Source organism: Bos taurus, chromosome 20 (genome assembly GCF_002263795.3).
Source record: "Bos taurus isolate L1 Dominette 01449 registration number 42190680 breed Hereford chromosome 20, ARS-UCD2.0, whole genome shotgun sequence".
In the NCBI taxonomy this organism is placed as follows: Eukaryota; Metazoa; Chordata; class Mammalia; order Artiodactyla; family Bovidae; genus Bos; species Bos taurus.
This window is the reverse complement of record NC_037347.1, coordinates 36,947,444-36,968,577: the sequence shown is the minus strand read 5'-3', so window position 1 is coordinate 36,968,577 and position 21,134 is coordinate 36,947,444. Positions and strand designations below refer to the sequence as shown.

Here is a 21,134-nt window from a genome sequence, read left to right as displayed (position 1 = left end):
AGCTGTCCCTTGTGTTCCGACGTTCCGCTGTGCCTAGTCCTCTTTATTAATACTTTTAGCTCTAGTGTGGGTATCTTGCAATTTTCAAGTCACACTCTTCCCCCATCTGTTTTCTAACTCCTCTCTGTCTCCTGAGACCAGCCCAGGTGACACTTTTTACGGGACGGTTAGTGAAAAAAAAGATTGCTGCCTGACCCACGAGGTGGAAGGTGTTAGTTAATGGAGAGAGTTGTTTCTCTGCGTCCTGAGGATAAGAGCCAACCACTGATTTTGGTCTGTAATAAGATGGCCCTTTTGGCATCAAGTGGGCTATTAAGTGATGTTATAATAGTTAAATCTCTTATTTTGTTGAAGTATTGGTGGTTTGGTCGCAAAGTCCTGTCTGGCTCTTGTGACACCATGGGCTGTAGGCCACCAGCCTCCTCTGTTCATGGGATTCTCCAGACAAGAATACTGGAGTGGGTTGCCATTTCCTTTTCCAGGGGATCTTCCCAACCCAGGGATGGAACCCAGGTCTCCTGCATTGCAGGCAGATTCTTTACCAATTGAGCTAAGGGGAAATATAGTTGATTTATAATGTCATGTTAATTTCAGGTGTACAGCGCAGTGATTCATTTACACACACACATACATATTAATATATTCTTTTCCCTTATAAGGTATTGAAAACTGTTGAATATAGTTCCCTGTGCTATACAGTGGGTCTTTGTAGGTTAGTCTTCTTTCCTACTCCGAAGTCTTCACTTTGGAGTCTCTTGTTTGTTCGTTCATACATTCATTTATTTGGTTAATGTCTTGAACGACATATTTATTATCTCCTAGGAGGTCATGTCTACAAAAGTGCTGTATGCTTCTGTAGTATTCAGTTCAGTGCAGTCAGTCGTGTCCGACTCTTTTTGACCCCATGGACTGCAGCATGCCAGGCCTCCATGTCCATCACCAACTCCTGGAGTTTACTCAAACTCACGTCCATTGAGTTGGTGATGCCATCCAGCCATCTTATTCTGTCATCACCTTTTCCTCCTGCCTTCAATCTTTCCCAGCATCAGGGTCTTTTCAAATGAGTAAGTTTTCACATCAGGTGGCCAAAGTATTGGAGTTTCAGCTTCAGCATCAGTCCTTCCAGTGAATGTTCAGGACTGGTTTCCTTTAGAATGGACTGGTTGGATCTCCTTGCAGTCCAAGGGACTCTCAAGAGTCTTTTCCAACCCCACAGTTCAGAAGCATCAATTCTTTGGCGCTCAGCTTACATGACTATTGGAAAAACCATGGCTTTGACTGGATGGGCCTTTGTTGGCAAAGTAATGTCTCTGCTTTTTAATACGATGTCTAGGTTTGTCAAAACTTTTCTTCCAAGGTGTAAGTGTCTTTTAATATCATGGCTGCAATCATCATCTGCAGTGATTTTGGAGCCCCCCCCGAAATAAAGTCTGTCACTGTTTCTACTGTTCCACCATCTGTTTGTCATGAAGTAATGGGACCAGATGCCATGATCTTAGTTTTCTGAATGTTGAATTTTAAGCCAACTTTTTCACTTTGATTAGGAGGCTCTTTAGTTCTTTGATTTCTTCCATCAGGGTTATGTCATCTGCATATCTGAGGTTACTGGTATTTCTCCCAGCAGTCTTGATTCCAGCTTGTGCTTCATCCAGTCCAGCATTTCTCATGATGTACTCTGCATATAAGTTAAATAAGCAGGGTAACAACATACAGTCTTGATGTACTCCTTTCCCTATTTGGAACCAGTCTGTTGTTCCGTATCCAGTTCTAACTGTTGCTTCCTAACCTGCATACAGATTTCTCAAGAGGCAGATCAGGTGGTCTGGTATTCCCATCTTTTGAAGAATTTGCCATAGTTTGGTGTGGTCCACATAGTCAAAGGCTTTGGCATAGTCAATAAAGCAGAAATAGATGTTTTTCTGGAACTCTTGGTTTTTCAATGATCCAGCGGATGTTGGTAATTTGATTTCTGGTTCGTCTGCCTTTTCTAAAACCAGCTTGAACATCTGGAACTTCTCGCTTCACATACTGTTGAAGCCTGGCTTGGAGAATTTTGAGCATAACTTTACTAGCATGTGAGATGAGTGCAATTGTGCAGTAGTTCGAACATTCTTTGGCATTGCCTTTCTTTGGGATTGGAATGAAAACTGACCTTTTCCAGTCCTGTGGGCACTGCTGAGTTTTCTAAATTTGCTGACATATTGAGTGGAACACTTTCACAGCATCATCTTTTAGGATTTGAAATAGCTCAGCTGGAATTCCATCATCTCCACTGTTGCTGCTGCTGCTGCTCAGTCAATTCAGTCATGTCCAACTCTGTGCGACCCCATAGACGGAAGCCCACTAGGCTCCCCTGTCCCTGGGATTCTCCAGGCAAGAACACTGGAGTGGGTTGCTATTTCCTTCTCCAATGCATCAAAGTGAAAAGTGAAAGGGAAGTCGCTCAGTCGGGTCCGACTGTTAGCGACCCCATGGACTACAGCCCACCAGGCTCCTCCATCCATGGGATTTTCCAGGCAACAGTACTGGAGTGGGGTGCCATTGCCTTCTCCATCACCTCCACTAGCTTTGTTCATAGTGATGCTTCCTAAGGCCCACTTGAGTTCTCATTCCAGGATGTCTGGCTCTAAGTGAGTGATCTTACCACTGTGATTATCTGGGTTGTGATGATGCTTTTTGTATAGTTTTTCTGTGTATTTTTGCCACCTCTTCTTAATATCTTCTGCTTCTGTTAGGTCCATACCATTTCTGTCCTTTATTGTGCCCATCTCTGCATGAAATGTAGTATTATGTACGTATTTTTGTACACAGTATTATGTTACTTATTTTTGTTGCATTTCCTTTTAATAGCTTTCTCCCTAATATAAATAACCCAATAAATGAGAAGGAAGAAAGTAAAATCATTCATAATTTCATGAGCTAAAAATCAAGGCATAAAAATTTGTTTGCTTTCCAGTTTTTTTCTGTTGTGTATTAATAACATTAAGATCATATGTATGTATGTACAATTTTATTCTTAATTATATGGAATTTAATTCGTAATATTTTGAGGATTTTTCCATTTTATAAAAATGCTCTTCCAAAGCATGTCTTCTGATGGGTTGAATAGTAGATAGAAGTGCTATAATGTGTAACATTTTAAGGTTTCTCTCACATAGTTCTTTTCTTTTATCAGTAATACTGAAATAAACATTTTTATAAATAATTCTTTTATCTCCTTTTGTAAAAGGAGTTTTATGTATACTTCCATAGGGTAGATTTCTACAGGAGGGACTATTTTGATAAAATATATAGATATTAAAAAGTAACAAAAAATTGAGTATATAGCTTTTAAAACTTCTTGGTATTTGTTGTCATAATGCTCTTCAGAAAGGTGCTTTCAGTTTATATCAATCAGTAGTGTATAAGAAACGGAGAAGGCAATGGCACCTGCCTCCAGTATTCTTGCCTGGAAAATCCCATGGACGGAGGAGCCTGGTAGGCTGCAGTCCATGGGGTCGCTAGAGTTGGACACGACTGAGCGACTTCCCTTTCACTTTTCACTTTCATGCATTGGAGAAGGAAATGGCAACCCGCTCCAGTGTTCTTGCCTGGAGAATCCCGGGGACGGGGGAGCCTGGTGGGCTGCCGTCTATGGGGTCGCACAGAGTCGGACACGACTGAAGCGACTTAGCAGCAGCAGCAGTGTGTAAGGAAAGCATTTTTACCACATTCTAACTAACACAGAATAGGTATTAGTAATTTAAAAAAAAAAAAAAAACTAGTAAAATCAAATAGAACGTTGCTTCCAAGCAGATCCAGGTCATCAGAATGCCAGTTCCTGGTGGTTTTAGGATTGAGACCCCTGTTTGCTTACTGGCTTTCAAGTGGGAGTTTCTTACCTCTTTCTGATACCTGCATTGCTTGTCTTCTTGCCCCTTTCATCTTCAAATGCACTGCGATCCATCTCAAGTCTCTCTGACTTCTGCCATATCTATTCTGCATCTATTCTACATTTTCTTGTAAGACCTTCTATGATTAGACTGGGCTTGCCAGGATAATCTCTCAGTCTTTGAGTCTATAACCTTAATTAATGTACATAGTCCCTGTAAATGTAATGTATTCACAGGTTTCAGGAATTATGATATGAACATTCTCTATTCTGCCTAGTACCCCATGTTGAAGTTTCAAAGAGTGGAGTCTAGATAAATTACAGGAGGATGAGAAAGTTGGCTGGTTAATGTTATTTAGTGATGAGATTGTAATTAAGTTTCCCTGGGGAGTTGGGACTTCCCTGGTGATCCAGTGGCTAAGACTCTGAGCTCCCAATACAGGGGGCCTGGGTTGCATCCCTGGTCAGGGCACTAGATCCTGCATGTTGCAAATAAACATCCAGAGTGCCACAGCTTAGATCCAGTGCAGCCAAATAAATAATAAATATTTAAAAAAAAATTCCCTGGCAGTAAACGTTTTCTTCATTGATATTTTATGGTTATTTGGTAGCTGTGCTATAAATTAGATAGACTTTAAGTGGTTATTAATACATCAGTATGTAAGTATTGAACATTGGCCAACTTAGTTCAAGAAACTCACAGTCTGCTACTTACTCCTGTTTTAGGAAAAAAAGCTCGCACATTTGATTTGGAAGCAATGTTTGAACAAACTCGAAGAACAGCAGTGGAAAGAAGTCGGAAAACACTGGGTAAGAAGTTCAGTTACTTGCTTTCTTATTTATGTAGATACCATATCCAATTTACACAAGTGTGTTACCAGTTGTAAAATTATAAGACTGAAAAAAAAATTCAAAATTGTTAAAAGTTCACATGTGCTGGTTCCTTTGGAAGCAGTTTTTTTTTTTTAGTCTCATTTTTTAAATATGATAAAAGTTGTATGTAAGTAGGGTAAGAGAGTCTGAGTTCTAAAACCTGTCATAAGTGTGAGCTATGAACCAACAAGGATTCAAAATTAATTTATAAGAATCAGAATAGGGACTTTCTTGGTGGCCCAGTGGTGGGGAATCCACCTTGCAATGCGAGGGCTGCAGGTTCAGTCCCTGGTCTGGGAAGATTGCACATGTTTCAGGGCAGTTAAACCCTTGAGCCCCAACTAAGACCTAATGCAGCCAAATAAATAAATATTAAAAAAAAAAAGAATCAGAATAGTGGTTTCTTTTCTTCTTCACCCTCTATCTGATTCTCATTTCGTTTTTTCTTTCCTGCTTACAGTGGAACCAGTATTTGGAAGGCTGAGCGAGAGGTGGCTCTCAGAGTTGTGTACACCACTGATGGTTGACCCAGACAGTATAGAAAATTGAGCCATCCAGTGAATGGGGCTGGCGCTGTTGAATCCCTGCATTCATGAGTCGTATCAGACATTTAATGAAGGCCTTAACTTCCAGACTGTCTCGTTTGATGCCAGGTGGTTGGCAGTTCTAGCTACTACCTCAGGATCTTTGGAGCTGACTGTCTCCTCTACTGCTTTCTTTAGATCTGATTCAGATCATTCTTCTACTAGAGAAGGGATAGATGTAAACTGATAGAGCAGAAGGCACTCGGAACCAGAGACAGGACTCCTGGAAGAATTTAAGTGAATGTTGCTCCAGTACTTATCATTGTTTTAAAATGATAAATTATATAGCAGTAATATCTCACATTTGAGAAATGAGCATGATTTTTGGAATTTGGAAGAATAATAGTTTTTGATTTGTGTGTGTGTGTGTTTGTGGTAAAAAGACAGCTATCTACATATAATGTGTATTGTTTAAAAAAGCTTCAACTATTACCTGAAGTTTCAATTACACACGAAGTATAAGAATGAACTCCTGTATTCCTATCACACAGATTTAACTATTGTATGGCCAGTGTTATTTCCATTTACTTCTCCTTTCAGATTGCTTTGACAAAAATCCTGGATACATTACTTCACCCATAAATATTTTTGTATGTCTTTAAGTGATAAGGATTTTGAAAAATCTTAACTAAAATCCTATTACTATACCTAAAAATATTAAATAATTTGGTATCATCAAACAACATGTAGAGACATGCTCTCTGTAGCATACGTACAAATGTATTTCGCACTTCATCATTGAATGTTTCAGTGAACCTTTGTACTGTTCCAGTTTAGCTCTCCAGTGTGTGATACCAAATGCTTTGAATAGTGATTGTCTTATTTCCCTGCCTAAGTTTTATAGTCCGCATTATCATGCCTCGAAAGATAGGTTCTCAGTGTTTATTTATGCAGATTGAATTGAATTTAAAACTGCAATATTGTCTTTAAAAAAATAAATCCTGCATCTTTGGAGAATGTGTGTGTGTTTCTTCTGGCCATGCTGAGTGGCATGCAGGATGTTCGTTTCCTGACCAGGAATTGAATCCTTCATCACTGTATTGGGAGCTCAGAGTCTTAACCACTGGACCACCAGGGAAGCCCCTGGAGAATTTTTTTAAATGGCATGATGATTGTAAAGAGTTTGAAATTTGAAGTTGGAGGACCCAGCTTTAAGGGTTAGACCCACATTCTACTAGATGAATAACATCGGATGGATCTTCAAATTTCAGATCCTTAATTTCCCCATCGGTTTGTTGACAATGATAAGGTCTCCTTTATTTATTATAAGCTCCCTTGAGGTTTCTTGAAGGGATTAAGATGTTGGGCATGGTACTTTTTAAACAGTAATGTTGTAAATATCACTTTTAATTCCTATCATTTTTTTAGTAAAATATGCATTCATGTAGCACTTAGGTGGAATTCAAATATTAGAGTTCTAAAATTTTGAAAAATTATCTCAGGGCCTTGTTTTCCTATTGTTATTTGTGGATGAATTAAATGGGTTGAACTTTCTTGACTTCATGTTACATTCTTGGGCTTAGACTCCTGTTTATACCCTTGCATCTAAATATAAGAAGCCAAAGTTTGCCTTTTCTTAAAAGTTAACAAATTCTGATATGGGCCTTAATGATAGGTATTGGAGTCTTCTTGAACTTTGACATCAGACTTGAGGAAAATAAGAACTTTTGGTCCCTTTTAGTGGCAGATTTAACTGTGTATGCAGATGTGAAGTTTTGGTTTTTAAGTGCTCTAATGGAAAGGATGAATTATACTATAAAGCCTGAGTAAAATCCGTGTTACCAAAAATGTTAGAAAATAGTGTGACAAATTGTTTTTGAAGTATTTTTTATGTTTATGAAAGCTGTTAGTAGGTTTTGGACATGTGAAAGACATAGACTTTTAGAACTAATATACTGGGAGGACATAGATGGGGAAGAAAATGTCTTTTATTCAAATGCGTATTTTGAGTGTGGCCATGGTTTCAATGGATTATGAACCTTCTGTTACCTGACTGGAAAAAAGTTCCTTGAGAAGATATTGAGATAGGATTTTAAGATGATTTCAATGGATGATTTAATTATCTTGGAAAGAATAATTGTCCCAGAGGTTTTAGAAATTAGAAAAGCTTAAAATTTTTTTTTAACTTGAAATTGTCTTCCTACTTAGCTAAATCCTACCTTATCCTTTAAGGCCTCACCTCATATTTTACCTTTTCTAGGTATTCAAAACTCTTCTGGACGTAATTGTTCCCTACATTTTTTTAATAATACTTTATTATAAATTTATTTTAGTATTATTCATGTCTTGATAACCTTGTTTTTCATATTTATACTTACAGTAGCTTAACGCAGAACTTGATATATAGTAGTTACATCTCTAAATAGTTAATAAAGAATTGTAACTAATGTCAGATAATCCTGATCTTATTTTTTTATTTGTAGTCATTTTTACACTAAACATTTAAAGTTAAATATAATTTTTCATGAAATCAGTAGCCTACTGAATCGTTTTAGAATGGCAGAAACATTTAGCAAGTGGGTGCCCTGGTGGCCCAGACGGTGAGGAATCTGCCTGCAATGGGTGAGACCCAGGTTCCATCCCTGGGTCGGGAAGTGGCAACCCATTCCAGTATTCTTACCTGGAGAATCCCCTCGGACAGAGGAGCCTGGTGGGCTACAGTTCATGGGGTCACAAAGAGTTGGACACAACTGAGCAACTAGAAAAAAAGAATATGATTAAAACATCATTCTAGCTTGTTTCTATTAGTTTGATTTCCTTTGCATGTTATTTTAACACTCATTTCTTCCTGTAATGCTTAAGACATAATGAAAGTGAGATTTTTCAGCTGCTAAATTACATTCACGTGAATCTGCAATTTGTGCGAATCAGCCCAGTAGGGACATGGTAGTTTTGGATAGTTTGCTGTTATCCTGGATGAATTGCATACAGCTGGGATGCTTTTGCAGAATGGCTCTCCAAAACTATTAGCTACCTGAGAGTAGAGAGATACCAATAAATTGAGATACTTAAAATAATAAAATGAGGTGTTGGGGAGTAAGTTAATTCACTTTTGCCAATAGAACATACAGAGCATCTTTACAGTATTTACAGAATACATGGATTCCTGTACGTTTTACAGTGTACAGTGAGCTTGGTCCTACTCTTGGTAAAATACACAAAAATGATCCCCTTGGTCAGGGAGCTGCAGTTTATTGAATTAGTCTCATTTTGGTTTGTCCTTAGTAGACAGTGAGTAAAAAAATACTTTTTTTCCTCACAAATGTCTTTGCTTTTTTTTTTTTTTTCTTCTCGTTTTAATGAAGCAGCAGGTGATGACAGGAACCTCTCAGGGTAGAAAATCCTTACTATTGTAAAAAATGAAAAAGTTAAAATTTAAATTAAAAAGTTAGAGACTTCCTTTGTGGTCCAGTGGTTAAGACTCAGTGCTTCCAATGGAGGGGGTACAGGTTCGATCCCTAGCCAGGGAACTAAGATCATGCATGCTGCCCAACATGGCTAAAAAATAAATAAAATTAGAACATCTAAATTAAAAAGATAATTCACCTGGATGGGGCAAGTAGTTTGGAACATTCATCCACTGGGGAGGAACTCTAGATAGGTGGGTGGGTCATAGTTTCCAAATAGTCTGGGGACAGGTAAGCAAATAAAGGGCTGTACTTTATGGCCCTTTGGGGAGAGAGGCAGGGTCACTGCTTTATAAAGTGGGTGGTACTCACTGGATAATTTTACAGGCTTCAGAAAGTCTGGTTACATCAAGGAAAGAAAAATTGTGGAGCCTCAGTTGACTACTTTGCTCTAACTGTAGCTGTTACTTCTCTGCTTTGGATTCCTAAACTATTAAGTGAAGATAGTAGTATTTACTTCAGCTGTATTGGATATAGTTGAAATTTGCTAAAATAGTAGAACTTAATTTTTTCTTACCAAAAAAAAAAAAAAAGAAACACGGGATAAATATGTGGGGTGATGGTTGTGTTCATTGACTCCATGGGAAGAATTCTTTTTCAGTGTGTATTTGTACCAAATCATCACATTGTACACTTTACCTATCTTACAGTTTTGTCAATTATACCCCATTCAAGCTGAAGTAAAAAAGTTTCTGCTTCAGGGATTGTTAGAAAGATTGTTGTTGTTGTCGTTCAGTCGCGTAGTCGTGTCCAACTCTTTGCGACCCCATGGACTGCAGCACACCAGGCTTCTCTGTCCTTCACCATCTCCTGGAGTTTGCTCAAGTTCATGTCCATCGAGTTGGTGATGGAGTCCTGATGCCATCCAGCCATCTTGTTCTGTGTTGTCCCCTTCTCCTCCTGCCTTCAATCTTTGCCAGCCTCAGGGTCTTTACCAGTGAGTCAGCTCTTTGCATCAGGTGGCCAAAGTACTGGAGCTTCAACTTCAGCATCAGTCCTTCCAATGAATATTCAGGGTTGATTTCCTTTAGGATTAACTGATTTGATCTCCTTGCAGTACAAGGGATTCTCAAGAGTCTTCTCCAACACCACAGTTCTAAAGTATGAATTCTTTGACACTCAGCCTTCTTGATAGTCCAACTCTCACATCCATGCATGGCTTCTGGAAAAACCATAGCTTTAACTATTCAGACCTTTGTTGGCAAAGTGATGTCTCTGCTTTTTAATACGATGTAGGTTTGTCATAGCTTTCCTTCAAGGAGCAAGCATCTTTAATTTCATGACTGCAGTCACCGCCTGCAGTGATTTTGGAGCCACGAAAATAAAGTCTGTCACTGTTTTCATTCCAAAGAAGTCATAGGAGACCTAATAAAAATTGGCTTAAATAAGAAAAGTTTAGTATCACCATGACAAGAGCTCTGGAATGGGACTCTTACATCTTCTGAATCCTGATATAAAGGACTTAAAGATTTTCTCCCTTTTTTCTGCTTTGGCAGCTATAGAGTGTTGTCTTATCCTAAGCTCACTGTCCCCATGACTCAAAATTTTGTTAACGTACAGATGATCACATCCACAGGCTGAAAGACTTTTGTGTAACTCTTCAGGAGTAAGAAAACCTTTCTCAAATGTACCTCTAGCTGACTTCCTCTCATATGTTATTAGCCGGTATTAGTGTGGTACATCAGTTGCAAAAACAGCCCTTGCAGGTTCACTATGGTTCACTTGAAGTCAAACTTTACTTCTTCTAGACAGGAATGGGCCCAGGATCAGGAGAATTGTGGTTTCCTTTGCAAGGAAAAAGGGAGAAGTGGCTGCTAATAGGTGACTAATGATGTGTGCCTTAGGGTTGATTCCTGATCGGTGTCAGAACTGCCCCTAAGACCTGAGTCTGCAGTCCACAAGTGTGGCCTCCTCGCCTTACTCCCCAGCCTCTCTCAGCTTCTCCGCCCTCCCTCACCCTGGAGGGTACAGAGGGAATTACTGGGGAGGCAGGATGAAGGTACGAGCCCAGCAGGCTCACTCTTAAATTTGGGCATTATCCTTATCTTACTGTTTTCAACCTCCCCAGCATCAGAGTGCAGAACTGTTAACTCCTGACCCACCTCAGCCCAGAGGAGAGCACAAAAAAATTAATGTGACTGTGCCTTACATCTTCCTGGAGAGTTTTTTAATCTTCCATGTTTGAAATGAATGACTAGTTGTTGACGCTTGCTGCCTATTTCCTAGTTACGCACTCTGTCTATCCTAGCAACAAAAGACCCTAAATAGTGCAGCATTCCAGTAAGTCCCCTTTGATATTGCTTAACTTTGAGTGTATTATTCTTCATTATTAAATTTTTTAAAAAGTGTTAAAGATTATCTCAGGTTATTGAGGATGGTAGCAATCAAGAACAAGCCTTATTCGTATAATTAATTTCCTTCCTATGTTCCCTCCAGTTGCTGAATGAAATTATCAGAGGAGAAAGATTAGATTTCCTTGGATAAATTTGTTTTGTTTTTCCAAGGTAAAAACTCTGGAAACTTGATGTAACTCAGTTTTTCTCATAATTATGGTGTCAAGTCTCTGGCCAAAAATCCAGTTTGGAAAAGTCAGAAAAGAAGGGAGTGCTGAATTTATAGTTTAAAATATTTAAAAGTGAGGTTACCTAAAATCTTATGTTTGAACACTTTCTTGTCACTTGCCACATCTTTTTACATACTGCACTCATGGTTCATATACTCTTCACATGGTAATTTTGCTTAGCTTGTCTGTTAATATTTCCCCAGATTTGCATATTTTCTATATATATATATAGAAAAAAAAAATATATATATATTTTTTTGGCCACTCCATGTGGCTGTGGCTTGCAGGATCTTAATTCCCCAACAAGGGATTAAACTTGGGCCAACGCAGTGAAAACACCAAGTCCTAACCATGGGACAACAAGGAATTCCCCTCTATCATTATTCTTATTGGCTGTATTTTTATACTGTGTTGATATACAGTAAACTCAATGGTTTTCTCATTGTTGGGCATTTAGAGTGATAGTCTTTTGCTATTACTGGTAGCACTTCTGTGTTATATCTTTTGTAATTTTGTTAGTTTTCAACATTTTAAATAAGAAATTTTGAAGTCTAACTGTTGAAAAAAATTATTATGATCTTTTCAGAAGCAAGAGAAAGAGAGGAAGAAATGAACAGAGAGAAAGAATTAAGAAGGCAAAATGAAGATCTTGAACCGACATCTTCAGGCTCGAATGTGGCCAGAGCTTGCTCTAAATCATCTTCCAGGTGCTTGTCTTCACTGTCATTTTCTAAGTGTTAGTAACACAATTTAGGCAGAGTTCCTCATACTAAAAAGCTTGCATGATTTCTCCCATTTCAAGCAGTTGTAGATTTCTAGGACCACAACAAAGTCCTTTGTCACATTGTGAATCAATCAAATTTTTCTAAAGTATTCCAGATGTAGCATTAAAATCTATGCTTTTTGACTGCAGAGTATAACTGTGTAAAGTTGGAAAGATTGACAAGTTGGTTATTTTTTTCATGTTCATTTTGTCATTCACGTCTTTTGTCCCTTTCCCCAAACTCTGTATTCATGATAACTTTTTTTGATAGGATCCTTTATAACTGAGAAGGAATTTAAACAGTGGCACATTGTAAAGTTTACTGAGTGATAGGAGAAAGCAGCCATTAAAATTAAAATTACTTTAAAGTGAAATTTAATACTATATAACATAATTACTGAGAACTTCAAGCAGTATAAATAGGTATCAGATCAGATCAGTCGCTCAGTCGTGTCCAACTCTTTGTGACCCCATGAATTGCAGCACACCAGGCCTCCCTGTCCATCACCAGCTCCTGGAGTTCACTTAGACTCACGTCCATCGAGTCAGGGATGCCATCCAGCCATCTCATCCTCTGTCGTCCCCTTCTCCTGCCCCCGATCCCTCCCAGCATCAGAGTCTTTTGCAATGAGTCAACTCTTCGCATGAGGTGGCCAAAGTACTGGAGTTTCAGCTTCAGCATCATTCCTTCCAAAGAAATCCCAGGGCTGATCTCCTTCAGAATGGACTGGTTGGATCTCCTTGCAGTCCAAGGGACTCTCAAGAGTCTTCTCCAACACCACAGTTCAAAAGCATCAATTCGTCGGCACTCAGCCTTCTTCACAGTCCAACTCTCACATCCATACATGATCACAGGAAAAACCATAGCCTTGACTAGACGAACCTTTGTTGGCAAAGTACTGTCTCTGCTTTTGAATATGCTATCTAGGTTGGTCATAACTTTCCTTCCAAGGAGTAAGCAAGCGTCTTTTAATTTCATGGCTGCAGTCACCATCTGTAGTGATTTTGGAGCCCAGAAAAATAAAGTCTGACCCTGTTTCCACTGTTTCCCCATCTATTTCCCATGAAGTGGTGGGACCGGATGCCATGATCTTTTGTTTTCTGAATGTTGAGCTTTAAGCCAACTTTTTCAGTCTCCACTTTCACTTTCATCAAGAGGCTCCAAATCTGGGTGGAATAATACAAGAATTCTGTTGTTGAGGTATGTTTTAAATTGTCAAATGGGTTATATAGACTGTTTTTTGAGAATTCACTCTTTGGTTGCTCTGGGCCTTCGTTGCTGTGTGTGGGCTTTCTCCAGGTGCAGTGAGCAGGGGCTGCTCTCTGGTTGCAGTGTGTGGGCTTCTCATTACAGTGGCTCCCTTGTTGCAGGGCACAGGCTCTAGGTTTGGGGCTCAGTAGTTGGGGTGCACAGGCTTAGTTGCCCCGAAGCACGTGGGATCTTCCCAGACCAGGGATCAAATTTGTCTCCTGCATTGGCGGGCAGATTCTTAACCACTGAACTGTCAGGGAAGCCCAGTGTTTTACGTTTCTCTTTATCCTGTACTTGTTTTCAGCTTTCTCTGTGTCCAGCACAAAATCTTGCTTATGGCAGATGTTCCATATATTTCTTTAGTTCGCTAATTAAGGGGAGAAAAGAAAGGAAGATGCTGCTGTACTAGTTTGTAATGGCCTTCATCACAAACTAGCGCAGACTGGGTGGCAGAAACAGAAGTTTTTTTCCCCCACAGTTCGAGAGGCTAGAAGTCCAGGATCAACATGAAGGTGGGGTTCACTGGCCTCTCTTCTTGGCTTGTAGATGGCCGTCTTCTCCCTATTTTTTCATGTTGTCTTCTGCCTAAGTTTTGTTCAAGTTTTCTCTTTTTATAAGGACACCAGTTATAATAGGGCCCATCCCTACAGACATCATTTAACTTAATCATTTCTTTGAAGCTCTGTCTTTAAATACAGTCATACTCTGAGGTACTGCGAGTTAGGGCTTCAGTATATGAATATTTTGAGGACACAATTCAGTCTGTAATAAAAACTGTAGTACTGGTGCCAGAAAAGGCCCCACAGCCCAGCCAAAAGCTGATCATATTCAGCCTGTGTTCCCAAGAGCAGCATGGGGGCACCGAACTCAAAAGAGAAAAACAATGAGGCAGAGAGAGAGGGGTGGCGAGAGAGAGTGAAAGCCAGTGAAGAACACCTGTCATCTCATAGGAAAACTGCTTAGAAATCTCTTTTGCCCTACTTTCTGATTAGTGGGTAAGATTGGTGAGACAACTGGGGACTTGGGAAACAAAATAGTAAGGTAAATCTTTTTACATCTGTAACCAAGGAGTCAGTACTGTGTTATATGGAAATCCTTGGTGACTCAGTGGTAAAAAACCCTCATGCAATGTACGAGACTGGGGTTTGGTCCCTGGGTCGGGAAGATCCCCTGGAGAAGGAAATAGCAACACACCCCAGTATTCTTGCCTGGGAAATGCCATGGACAGAGGAGCCTGGTGGGCTACAGTCCATGGGGTCACAAGAGTCAGATACGACTTAGTGAATAAACCACCAGTACAAGCACGTGGGATCTTAATTCCCTGACGATCGATTGAACCTGTGCCCTTTCTGCAGTGGAAGCATAGAGTCTTAACCACTAGACTGGCAGGGAAGTTCCTTTTCAGTTGTTATTGATATCAAGCATCATTTAGCTGATAGAGCACATCAGGGAACACAACAGACTTGAAATTCCTGCCTTCATGGAACTTATATAGTGAAGATACTTCATTAGATGGCAAAGACACTTTGACTCCTGTAAAATTATTTGATAGATTAATTGTTAAAATTGCAATTCTCAATCTTCTGGGAAGGGGTAGGCAGTAGGGGATGGTGGATGGTGGTTGCTACAGAATGTGTAGAGGTGTTTGATAAAGACTTTAATGAGAGTGTATAATAGTCCCTGTTGGATTCCCTGTGGCTCAGACTGTGAAGAATCTGACTGCAATGCAGAAGACTCAGGTTCGATCCCTGGGTCAGGAATATCCCCTGGAGAAGGGAATGGCAACCCACTCTAGTATTCTTGCCTGGAGAATCCCATGGACAGAGAAGCGGTGGGCTACAGTCCATGGGGTTGCAAAGAATCTGACACGACTGAGTGACTGACACTTTCACCTCATTTATGACAGTCCTCTGATGTGTTGTTGGAGAAGGAAATGGCAACCCACTCCAGTATTCTTGCCTGAAGAATCCCAGAGACGGAGGAGCCTGGTGGGCTGCCATCTATGGGGTCGCAAAGAGTCAGACACGACTGACGCAACTTAGCAGCAGCAGCAGCAGCTGATGTATTGGGTAGAAAAATAGTTGAGATTCAATAGGATACTGCCTAGAATAAGGTATCTTTTACAGTCCAAGGAAGCTACATTTAACAATTTTAGCAACTCAGCATACTTGGATTAGCACTGAGAAATAATTTGTATTTCAGACAATGTATTGAAACCTTTTGCGGTAATACTCATTTCTTACTTTATTTGCTCCTGTGACAGGGATTGTATTCACACACAGTGAATAGAGGCGTTGGTTCTCTCTGTGGTTTTCTTTGTTACAGTGTAGTATTCTGTAGTTTTTCTTCCACAGTTGTTCTGCTGGTTCATGAGGATTATCTGATGGGCCTCTAACATACAATTGCTCTGAGTTTTTGTCTTTGACTTTTAACTGTATTTAGATAGGATAGATAAGAGAAGTTTTTTAGTTTCTTAAGATTAAATGGTATTTGAAGGCAGTTCTTGAGAAACACATGGTAATCCTGAATGTGCATCTCCTAGCATTAGAGCTTTGAAACATCTGAAGCAGAAAGGGAAAGAGCTGAAAGGAGAAATAGGCATGTCTGCATTTAGTGTGAGATATCAGTGTTCATGTCTGTGACTGATGGACAGTGAGCTATGAGTCAGCAAGGAGAGAAAGGACCTTAAGGATGCCTTCACCCAATACCTTTGATTGACGTCTACAGAACACTCAGCTCGACAATGGGAATTCTTATTTTTTTCAAGTTTACATAAAATATGCAAGACTGACCATATCGTGGACCATAATACACAACTCACAAAATTTCAAAGAAAAAACTCATACAAAACATGTCCTCAAACAATAATAGATGAAAGAATATTACTCTGCCTGAAAAAAATGAATATGTTTGAAAAATATAATCAAAATTTTTTTATTTTTTAATCATACAATTAACAATTAAAATGTGTTTTTTGACATTACTTAAGAAAGAAATATATATATAATTCAAAAGATAAATATTTGAGCCACACAATTAATGTTTGGATTACAAATTTAAAAATATTTTAAAAAACTCAGTGTTAAAAGGAAAAACAGAGCTTCCTGAGAAATCAATACTATCTCCAGAGTATGTTCTTTTTTGCAGCAAAGGCAATGAGTTTCTGTTTCTGTATTTTCAGGGATACAAGTAGCAGTGAAAGTGACGAGAGTTCTGACTCTTCTGATGATGAATTAATTGGCCCCCCTTTACCCCTTAAAATGGTGGAAGAACCAGTTAATCCTATGGAGGAAGGTGTTCTTGGTCCTTTACCTCCACCTCTTGCAGAAGATGTGGAAGAAGAAGATGATGATGATGGGGATTCAGAAGAGGAGGAAGTAAGTATTTCAGTGGTAATTTAAGAAATTGCTTATACGTGGAATCTTAAAAAATGGGACAAATGAACTTATTTGAAAAACAGAAAGAGAGTCACAGATGTAGAAAACAAACTTAGGGTTACCGAGGGGGAAAGGTTGGGGAGGGATAAATTGGGAGATTGGGATTGACATATGCAAACTACTATATATAAAATTGATAACTAATAAGAACCTACTGTATAGCACAGGGAACTCTGCTTAGTACTCTGTAATGATTTATATACTCATGTTCCCTCATATCTCAGTTGGTAAAGAATCTTCCTGCAATGCAGGAGACCTGGGTTTGATTCCTGAGTTGGTAAGATTCCCCTAGAGACAGGAAAAAAATCTTCAATAGAAACCAAGTTTTCTGGCATGTTGGTTGTGGAGTTCTAGCCTTCAGAACTGTGAGAAAATAACTTTCTGATCTTTAAGCCACCCAGTCTATGGTGTTTTGTTATGGTGGCCTCAGCTGACTAATGCAGGTTCGTGTGGCTGACAATGGGCTGAGGAAGAGAGAACAGAAAAGTCAGACGGGTGTTTTGAGGAGAAATGATGTTGCCATAGTGAGGCCCTAAACGTGTGCAAGTACATGATATCATGGGCTTCCCTGGTGGCGCAGTTGGTAAAGAATTTGCCTGCTGTTTCAGGAGACGTAAAAGACATAGGTTCAACCCTTGGGTCAGGAAGATTCCCTGGAGTAGGCACTGGCAACCTACTCCAGTGTTCTTGCCTAGAAAATTCCATGGACAGTGGAGCCTGGCAGGCTACAGTCCATGGGGTCACAAAGAGTTGGACATGATTGAGCATGCATATACAGTTGATATTGTGGTGAAATTGTCATGTGATTTATGTGTAGCTGAGTTTTCTTACTAGAGGGAAATGGAAAGATGAGGCTAATGAGATCAGATCCAGAGAAGAAATACAGCAGTCCCCCCTTATTCAGGGGGGGTATGTTTCAAGACCCCAGTAGATTTCTGAAACTGTGGATGGTACCTAACCTTATGTATGCTGTGTTTTTCCTATACATGCATACCTATGATAAAGTTTAATTTATAAATTAGGTACATTGAGAGACTAACAACAGTAACTTAGAACATATATATCAATATATTGTAATAAAAGTTACTGGCATACTTTGGAGATAAATGCTGGTTGGATTCCAGACCACCATAATGAAGCAAATGTTGCAATACAGCAGGTTACAAGAACTTCTTGGTTTCCCAGTGAAGATAAAAGTATGTTTGCACTATAGTCTGTTAAGTGTGCAGTGCAGCATTATATTTAAAACAAGGTACATATGTTAATTTAAAAATACATTATTGCTAAAAACCCTTAACTACTGTCTGAGCCTTCAGTGAATTGTAATCTCTTTACTGGTGGAGGGTTTGAAATATTGTGAAATTTACCAAAACATGACATGGAGACATGAATTGAGAAAAAGTATTGGAAAAATTGTGCCAATAGACTTGTTCCAAGCAGAGCTGACACAAAATCTTCAATTTTTAAAAACTCAATAAAGGACATTAATACAAGGTATGCCTGTATGTGAATGTGGTCTTTCCTTCTCTCCCAAAATATGCTATTGTGCAGATACAATGTTTTTTTCCATCTTAACTAAGCATTTTTCATGCACTATGGCTATAACTTGGCGTTTGAGGCACGACAGCAAAACTAGCATGAGTTTCTTTTGGTTTCTTCACAGTTTCACAGATAGATTGGTTCTTACTGTAGATCTTAGCAACCTCCACATACCGTTTTTTTTCCTTTCAAGTTGAGTACTTTTTAACTTTTCACCTGTTGTAGGAAGCGGGACCCCCTCTAAGGCCTCAGGAGTGGGTTCTTGTCTAACACTCAGAAAAGAATTATCTGAGGAAGACATGTGCTGACAAAGCAAGAGACTTTATTGGAAAGGGCGCCCAGGCAGAGAGCATCTGGGAGAACTGCTCTGCCTGGTGTCTCCCAGTCTCGGTTTTATGGTGATGGGATTAGTTTCCGGGTTGTCTTTGGCTAATCAGTCTGACTCGTCCTTCCTGGTTGGCATACTCATTGCTCAGCCAAGACGGATGCCAGCAAGAAGGGTTTGGGGACATGGTCAGAAACATGGCGTCTCCCTTTGACCTTTCCCAGACTCTTCTGGTTGTTGGTGGCTTATTAGTTCAGTGTTCCTTACTAGGACCTTCTATCATAAAATAACTCACACAAATGGTTGCTATGGTGCCTGGCCAGGGTGGGCAGTTTCAGTCAGTGTGCTTCTCCTAAGACTCCCCTGAGAGACTTCATACAGAAGATACTTCTTGGGAATTGGGGCAGAGGTCTCTTTCTTCTGTAACTTCTTTCTGCTGTGCATGGGCGTAGTCCTGCCTAGCAGAGCAGAAGTCTCGCTCTACTTGATCTAAACTGAGGTATTACATATCTGAAAGCAGCTTCCACCCTTGTAGTAACATCAGTTTGGTTTGGAACTCTTGGAGCCTCCTGGAGATAAACTTTGTAAGGAGTTGGAGTATACAAGGGCCAAATAGGAGGCCTTTAATAAGATAAGTGATCGCTGGACCCAGAAACGGCAGGAGCCAAGAAGGGAAAGGAAAACTCCATACACCTGTTGAACTCAAATCCCAGATCTTTGTTGCCTGTTCCAAGCAAGCACTTTATAGCTTCTCTTAGGCATATGCAAATTGCCAGCATCCCTCTTGCACTTTGGGGCCATTATTAAGTAAAATGAGAATTACTTGAACACAAACAGTGATACCTTGACAGACTACTAAAGTGACTGATGGTAGGATATGTCCTACAAAGGAATGGTGTACTTGCTGGGCAGGAAGGAAAAGGATAGCTTGAGATTTTGTCTTGTTGCTCAGGAAGGCATACAATTTAAAACTCACAAATTGTTTGTTTCTGGAACTTTCCATCTAATAGTATTTTCATACCAAGGGGAACTGAAATTGAGGAAAACAAAAACCAAGGATAAAAGGGAATGCCTGTACTTTCTGAAGGATGTGGAATTTGAACGAGCCTTGTAGAGGGTAACGTTTTGATGGGTGAGGTGGGAGGAGCCCACCTCCAATCTAGGAAGAGTGAATGTTTGAAACAAGGGCACAGTGCACAAGATTAGATTCGGGAAGATGGGAAAGTCAACTTGTCTAGAATATAGTGTTAGTGAAGACGGAACCTTTAACTTGGAACTGATATGTGAGTAAACCCAAAGTGCAGCTAGGCAGAGAAGGGAAAACATGCTTGGGTCTGGGTCTCAGAAGCCTGATTGGAAGCTTTAGTTTCTCATGGCTGTAACTGAAGTGTATCAGGAGACTGAATGACAGCTTTCTGTTTTTTTTGTAAGATTATGTATTGGTTCTTTTTGGTAGTAAAACTTTTTATGGTGTGCCTTTCCTCTTGTAAACGTAGTAAACAGAAAATGCTGATTGAATAACGTGTGGGTCACAGCAAGGCTGTTGGTGATTTGTGCCAGTACAGCTTCAGTTTTAAAGTATGCACTGTCTGATAATGGTGGCTCAGACAGTAAAGCATCTGCCTGCAATGTGGGAGACCCGGGTTTGATTCCTGGGTCGGGAAGATCCCTTGGAGAAGGAAATGGCAGTCCACTCTAGCACTCTTGCCTGGAAAATCCCATGGATGGAGGAGCTTGATAGGCTACAGTCCATGGGGTCGCAGAGTTGGACACGACTGAGCGACTTCATAGCTAAGTCAGTAAAGCCAGTAAAGAATCTGCCTGCAATGCAGGATACCCAGGTTCGATCCTTGGGTCAGAAAGATCCTCTAGAGAACGAAATGGCAACCCACTGCAGTATTCTTGCCTGGAAAATTCCATGGACAGAGGAGCCTGGTGGGCTACAATCCATGGGGTTGCAAAAGTCAGACTTGACTTAGTGACTAAACCACCAGCAGTTGATAATGGAGTACTTGTTAGCATTGTGAATGGATTAAGTCTGAAGCTTTAGATTGGAGATAAAATAAAAGTGGGAGGTTTCTTGTTTCCATTTCTCCTATTTTTCTTTGCAATATATATCACAACCAACATTTTAAAGACTAAGACAGAGATGGTAGGTGAAGCAGATAGCTTGGATATTTGGAAACATTGTGAATGTGGCTTTGCAGTGGCCTTCCTAGATTCAGGTAAATTATATTGGTCTTGAATTGAGGTCTTCGGTTTTCAGACATAATGAGTGGCAACCTCAGTCTCTTTTTTAAGTTCTGAGTGACAACAAAGTTTTATACTGTATTATATTTGATAAGTGGGTTATTGGCAGCCTTCTAGATCAAGCAATAGTAATGGCACCCCACTCCAGTACTCTTGCCTGGAAAATCCCATGGACGGAGGAGCCTGGAAGGCTGCAGTCCATGGGGTCGCTGAGGGTTGGACACGACTGAGCGACTTCACTTTCACTTTTCACTTTCATGCATTGGAGAA

At 39.8% G+C, this 21,134-nt stretch overlaps 1 protein-coding gene across 1 annotated transcript in view; it reads left to right on the top strand.

Moving 5' to 3' along the window:
• WDR70 (WD repeat domain 70) overlaps positions 1-21,134 on the top strand; it is a 278,539-nt gene that overhangs the window by 318 nt on the left and 257,087 nt on the right. The window contains 3 exon segments of the mRNA NM_001076238.2: positions 4,598-4,681; positions 11,885-12,005; positions 16,495-16,690. Of these exon segments, the coding sequence (NP_001069706.1) occupies positions 4,598-4,681; positions 11,885-12,005; positions 16,495-16,690 (401 nt within the window).